Here is a 7,279-nt window from a genome sequence, read left to right as displayed (position 1 = left end):
CTGTGTGTCTGTCTGTGTGTGTCTCTGTGTGTCTGTCTGTGTGTGTCCTCGTGTTATCTGAACAGATGTTGTCCGAGCGCTGTAGGAGAACCGAGTCGTGGTGTTCCTGTGAGTCAGATTCTGGTCCTGATAAGTCCTCGCTCGGAGTCGGCACAGTGGTGAAGTGGTGCTGTGCACGTTCTCGCTCCTCCCCCATCGGCACTGTCCAGATGGTGTAACGGGTCAGTTAGAGGCTGTTTCCTGTCTGGAACAGATGTGTTCTGCTAATCATGGATCCTCTGATGAGCTGCTCCCTTTCATCTACTCTGTGTATCTTTACTGTAACTGCACAGTACTGTGCACAGGAAGTACTTTGTTGTAACAATGTACAAACTTGATTTTGTGGAAGTTCAGATACAGAATCACCTGGACAGGTCTCCAGTCCATCACAGGGACACCTGGACAGGTCTCCAGTCCGCCTCAGGACCACTTCAAGTACTGTTTGTTACATAGTAAATGTCTCTCCAGCTGTCAGTCCTTCATTACTTTAATTTTGAAGTAAAATATTAAAAAGAACAGGAGTAAAACAGGAAAGCTACAAAGTCTTCTAAAGTGAGCTCATCAAGCCCTTTTTATGTTTCATCTACACTGAGACATTCCGTCAAAGTGGAGATTAAAGTTATTAAAAACATAATTACTAAGAAAACAACTTCTCAAGCTGAAAACCTGTGAAGGAGCTGAAACTGCTGCTGGTTTAATTTCACCTCATAATTAAAGAATATTCACATATTTATGGTTTCACATCCGTCCGACTAAACTTCCTGAAATTAGCAACAATATACTTTTATTTCTTGTTTTTTCCTCAGGCAATATTAAGACTGTGTATAATTAAATGTTAGTCAAACTAAAAAACACTTAAATTATCTGCAACGTTCCACACCCCAACGATCTTTTGATGTTCATCCGTTGCCTCAAATGAAACGTGATCGTTGACATAAAGAAAAAAACTTTGTTTTACTTTGATGGACCTTTTTAACCCAAAGTCCACCGTTCTCTGTGATTATTGCTCAAGGTCCAAACTGGGGATTGAACCCAGGACCTTCTTGCTGTGAGACAACAGTGCTAACCACTGAGCCACCATGCTGCCTAATTGTAGAATCTGAAAAAACCCTCTGCCAATGAGACATCGAAGTCCATCGTCATTGTTTGTCGCCGATTCCTCTTCCATAAACGCTTAACGGTAAAATGCTTGTATGCTGTTGGAGTGTACTGGTCCAACCTGCAACAAGCTTTTCTAATGTTTGGAAAGGAAAGTAACTCTATGGGAGAACATCAGAACCAAACTGGACATTGTTGAGACAATAAAACATGTTTAGTACTGCAACTAGTGAGGCTCTTGTAGGTGCACCTTCGTTTGGGGTGCGCCTCACCTTCATGAAGGTGTTCATGGAGCTACGGGCTGGAGGGAGGTGTTGATTTGGGGTTGACGGCGTGGTCAATCGATCTGCTACAGGTGTGCAGTTCCTCTCTTGGTTCTGTTAGAACTTACCACACAGGTGACCTCAGGTTGAGCACCTGGATGCGTGACAGCCACCGCAGACCAGTCTGTGCTCAGCAGACGTGTCTCTGGTTCTTGGAGCGCTCCTGGGTGCACCATGAGTCATCTTAGAGCGTCTCTCCCCAATGCAGCTCCGATCGAACATATTGGGGAAGTTCAACGTCTCCGGGCTGTGACACACATCACAGCCATAAATCAAGCTGTGGTACAGTTTCCAGGCAGGGCTAGCTTTCAGGACACTGGTCTGACGGTCGTGGGGAGCCGGCCCGAGCCTTGTGCAGCTAAATCCTGATCAGGTAACGACCCAACTGACATGTCCTGAAATATAAATGTCTCTCATCTCCGTGGGATAAAGTTGTTGTTCCTCATTGAGCAGTACCAGTCCTCTGAGGGTTGTGGGAGATCGTAAACACTCCAAGTTTCAGACACCCCCCAGACCTTTGAGGACTCCTTCGGTTCTTATTGTCTGGGTTTGGCTGCAGACCGATGCGCCCTGTCGGAACAGAAGTGAGGATGGAGCACCGGCCCTCTGTACTTCAGCCAAATCCGTTGGCTTCTATCGATATTCCATTTCCTCTGTCGCGCCTAAGCTCCTTTGCATTCAGAGGCTTTGCGGTAAGCCCAGAGCATCCCGCCTGTGGGCGAAGGACTGATTATACGGCTGGTGGTGCTGCTCTTCAACAAACGTTGAGTCTTTTTTATTGTGCCGGAGACAAAGCAGAGTTAAAGCGTGACGTTTTAATTCTGTAGATGGGACACAAGCCGATCTGAGCTGTTAGTTCTCCTCCTGAACGTTGGTGCAGAAAAGAGAAGCGAAATAATTCAGTGTCCTCCCGTGTTCTCCCGTGAAGACTCTGAGCCCAAACTGTCAGCAACCTGACAAAAGCTTCAGCTGATTCTGAAGGAAAACAGCTGAAGCTGCTTCTTCACATCCGATCCTGCAGCCTTCAGCTGGTTAAAGACCGTCTGGCTCCTGGAGGAGGCCGTTCGTTCTGTAACGGCTGATCTTCCAACACTGTACGTATTTCTAAACTGCTGTAGTCACGTTCCTCCTCCTCCTCAGTGAGGATACACGCCTCCTTCAGCACATCGTTCACGGCGCCGTAAAGAATGAAGGTTCTGACGCTGATGGAGGCTGTTGGCTCATGTCTCCTCTGCCCGTCATTACATCTGTAATACAGCCGGGGGTGCGGGAGGGATGTCCACCCAGAGACCTGAGTCTGATTCCACCTTCTGATGTGTCGGCCATGTTTGTCTCATTCACACTTTGTGTCTTTCCTCCGCTGACTCACAACCACAGCCATAAATAATCAGAGGACACGACTTGACCTCGTTAGGATCAGATAACGAGCGTCGCACAATCGTTAACTGACGAGTCCTTGTTTTACTGCAGCTTTGAAATGACTGGGATAAAAACCACACTGGAAATGTCACCTGACCTGTTAGCTCAGAGCACGTGCTGAGGATCACTCTCAACTACCACCGCACCAAACGTCAGCTCAACATCTGTAACATCTGTAGCACTGGTTGTGTTAGCTGGAATCAGGACATTTATCGTTGCGTTGAGTTTTCTCTTCTTAAATCCAGACTGGAAAGAGGCGGAGTCAGTTTTATGATCCTAAACTCAAATCTGTGATGGTCAATAAGAAGGCCTTCACGACGCAGCTGAACCGGTGGTCCGACCACGAGTTACCGCAGCTCGTAAGCTAACGGCTAAAATCAGCCGCCTCCAGCCTTGACATCCTGGTGAAACACTTTCTGCTGAGCTCATTCATGAAAACTGTCTCGTGATTTCAATCAGAGGAGGATTCTGGTCCCAGAGAGCTCAGGAAATGAAGGTGAGGTGCGTTTTTCAGATTTCTGACTCCAGCGAATCCCCCCACCCCCACCCCCTCAAGGCAAACACAAGCCAATGTCCAGCAGGAAGAGGAACAAGGTCGAGACTGTTGCAGTGGAAGCTGTCAATAAGTTAGAAACGTGCCGTGAAAGAAGAATCCTCCCTCCTCCCTAAAGAAGAGAGGACCTGGGGGGCACGGGGTGGGGGGCAGTAAGTTTCCAGGGACACGAGTAAAGAAACAAGACGGTGGGGGAGACCACTGAACGGCAGCGAGACGTCTAAAGATGGATCGAGCCTCTACTGAAGAAGAGACAGAGTGATGGAGGACAAGGGGGGGGAGGGGGTGTCTATTGGACCATAAGATTGATGGCGCTGCCTCGCAACGACGAAGAAGAGATAATAAGAGAAAAGTTGTGAAGGAAAGAGCCGCTGGTGCCACGAGCCTCGGCAAATCTACGACGTGATGAAAGAACGAGCTGCTCTTATCGCGCCACCACGTGTCACTATCTCTACCCGGATCGTTCTGAGTGTTTTATCAGCGCCGAGCTCAATCAGTACGAACATTCAGAGCTGCTGTCACATCAGAGGAGATTACAGCAGATCTGGAGCAAAGGAACGTCTGCTCTGTGTTTCGTTGGCGCTCAGACACCGAGCCGCCGCTCGTCCATCACGCCCGTCCGTTCCAGACTGACACCTAATCTGGAGATGGACGATGAATGTGTTTCTGAGTTCTGTGGATCCTGAACATTTTTCATCAAGTCGACACGCTGCTTCTCAGCACAGGTTTTATTTTACTAACAGAACACAGAGATAAAAAAGGGTTAGCAGCTGAGCTCAGTCTGACATTCGGCTGCGGAGAGTCTGAGTGAGACGCTTGAACAGGAAGTGGATATTTTTCATTTCCCAGGAGATGGTGTCACCTCCTCCTCCTCTTTATCTCAAGCTCTGGTCCAGGAGGGATGAGGAAGAGATAAACAGCAATCACAAACAGAGCAGTCCGATAACAGGCTGTAATGAAAGAAGGAATAAAAGGAGTTAAATATGTCGCGTGGCGCCTTGCCGATATAAACACCTCCTAAAGAATATAAAATCCAGGCTGCGCTGTGGTCCATCAATCAATGAGCTCATCGTTCTGCTCTCATTATGTAGTCCTGATGTTTTCTGTTTTTCTCTTTTTATTTTCAGATGCCATCGAGGAGAAATGAAAGCTTCTCCACGAGCTGCAATGAAACCCTGTAAGGCCACAAACACGACAGGAAATCACCCCAGGGCTTCGTTTCAATCAACGGCCCAGCAGTAGACGTTGGAGGAGTCCATTATCTGATGTTAATGTTAGCGGCGTTGCAGAGGCAGCCTCAAGCGGCGCCACCGGATCTAACGCGCCCCATGGAGGAGCGGCCTCGATGTTTCGGACACCGTTGCTGCTGGTAACACCAGCCGAGTGACGAGCAATGCCTTCGAAGGTCTCCTGCTTGTACTTGCTGACGGTGGTATGCTGGGCCAGCGCTCTGTGGTACCTCAGCGTGTCCCGCCCTTCCTCTTCGTTTGTAGGCCAGATGTCTGTCCCGATACGCAAGGCCCCCAAAGCGGTCAAGAACGCCACGCTCGCCAACATCCGCTCGCGCTCGCTCAACCCTCACGACTTTGGCTACCTCATCAATGAAGCCAAGAAGTGCGAGGCCGACCCTCCTTTCCTTGTCATCCTGATCAGCACCACCCACAAGGAGTTCGACGCCCGTCAGGCCATCAGGGAGACGTGGGGGGATGAGACCACATTTCCGGATGTTCGCGTGGTCACGCTGTTCCTGTTGGGCCAAAGCACAGACACTGTCCTCAACCAGATGGTGGAACAGGAGAGTCAGATCTTCCATGACATTGTGGTGGAGGATTTCATTGACTCGTACCACAACCTGACCCTGAAGACAATGATGGGCATGCGCTGGGTGGCCACCTTCTGCTCAAAGTCACAATATGTTCTTAAGACAGACAGTGACATCTTCGTCAACATGGAGAACCTCATCTACAACCTCCTGAAGCCCACCACCAAGCCCAGGAGGAGGTATTTTACAGGCTACGTCATCAATGGTGGCCCGATCAGAGACATGCGGAGCAAGTGGTACATGCCCAGGGACCTCTATCCAGAGAGCAAGTACCCCCCCTTCTGCTCCGGCACCGGCTACGTCTTCTCTGCAGACGTGGCTGAGCTCATATACAAGATATCCTTACACACCAGGCTGCTGCACCTGGAGGATGTGTATGTGGGTGTGTGCCTCCGTAAGTTAGGCATCCACCCCTTCCAGAACAGTGGCTTCAACCACTGGAAGATGGCCTACAGTCTCTGCCGCTACCGCCGGGTGGTCACAGTCCACCAGATCTCCCCAGAGGAGATGCACCGCATCTGGAACGACATGACCAGCAAAAAACACCTCAAATGTTAGCAGAGCTGGAAGCAGTTCAGAAGGAATATAGTTTTCAACCTGCTGCCTCTCCGTCCTAGAACAGCAGAGAGCTCGAGGATCGGTTCTGCCGAAGCATTCTGGGCTTTATGGAGCTCGACCTGCTTGGCCAGGAATCTCACCTGTGCAAGACCAAAGCGAACTCCTCGTGTCCGCTCCAGCTTCGAGGTGGTTCAGTGATAATGCTGCTGACAGACCGAGAATGTGCAGGTGGCTGCTCGTCTGTGCCGGCAGCGCCACGATTTTCACATGAATTTACAAGACAGGAGGCGTCGAGGCTGGCGTTGAGCTCCTCGAGACCAGCGCCGTTCACCAAAACTGGCGCAAATGTCCACACGTTTGTTGGAAGCCAGAATCTAGACACGGCTCGACCGCTCTATGAATGTTTGTGTAAATGTTTTTTCTGAACAGTAAGGTTGAGTAGAAGGCGCAGCACCGAGGTGGTTCATAACGAGAGGACTCGATGTTGCCGTCACCGTGGAAACGCATCAACAGAACCCACTGCTGGACTTTTCATTTTAGAAGATACTTTATTGTCTGAGGAGCTTTCTCAGTTCAGTCTTTTCACTCTTTCAGCTGATTATTTCAGCTGAACTCACATGCAGATCAGACCTCACCCTACCTCCCTTGTGAAGGTGGCAGCTCACACAAACTTGTGAGAAAATACACAAATTTTTGTTTGTCAGTACACATTCTCACAAACTCTTGACAAAACTTGCTCAGGACTTTGCAACCACAGCAACTACAAATCCACATTCCGCGTATCTATTTTTACTTTAACAGTTCGGAAAAAAATGCAAACATTTAAAATTCCCACAACTCATATCAGGAAAATGAGAACATTTGCAAATGCTTTGAGACATTTTGGAACCTAATTTGCTGAAACTGTTAGTCGTCTGTCGCCGGTCGTCTCAGCCCGGTGAGGTGTTGGGTGTTCACGGTTATCTTTAAAAAGTTGGGACGTGAGGAAAAAAGACACATTTTCAACACATTTGCTTACTGACACACACATTGGTGAGTCAGTTGTGTCTCTGTGCACCTAGGCCTGTCACGATAACAAATTTTGCTGCGCAATTAATTGTCTCAAAAATTATAGCGATAAACGATAATATTGTTTGAAATTTGACAATAATTACCATATTTTCCAGCGTACATATCGCACCGCCCTATAAGTTACATCAGTCCACATTTGTCTAATAAAGTGGAAAAATCCATAAATACGGCAGGACGATTGAGTCATTAAAAGCTGGTGAAGATTCTCAGTCATCCAGGACATGGTAAATTCTAAAAAGTTCAGGAAAAAAAAACAATAAAATATAATATATAAAGTCCATTTGTTTTTGTCCTGAACTTTTTTGAATTTGTCATTATAGCCACGTTTACCTATTACAAGATACAACAGCATGCCATACAACTATTTCTACTCTGCTGCCATCAAGTGGCTGAAAG

The 7,279-nt window shown here is 48.1% G+C and overlaps 1 protein-coding gene across 1 annotated transcript; it reads left to right on the top strand.

Annotated features, from left to right (window-relative positions):
• Positions 1–4,807: 4,807 nt before the first annotated feature.
• On the top strand, positions 4,808–5,812 carry LOC119428667 (beta-1,3-galactosyltransferase 1-like). Its single transcript, XM_037696336.1, has one exon. It carries the CDS (start codon positions 4,826–4,828, stop codon positions 5,810–5,812), a length of 987 nt encoding a protein of 328 aa, XP_037552264.1. The 5' UTR covers positions 4,808–4,825.
• The last annotated feature ends 1,467 nt before the right edge of the window (positions 5,813–7,279 follow it).

Source organism: Nematolebias whitei, chromosome 23, assembly GCF_014905685.2.
Source record: "Nematolebias whitei isolate Nwh7 chromosome 23, NemWhi1, whole genome shotgun sequence".
Lineage (NCBI taxonomy): Eukaryota > Metazoa > Chordata > Actinopteri > Cyprinodontiformes > Rivulidae > Nematolebias > Nematolebias whitei.
Note: the sequence above shows the minus strand (reverse complement) of the source record. Positions and strands in the feature narration are given on the sequence as shown.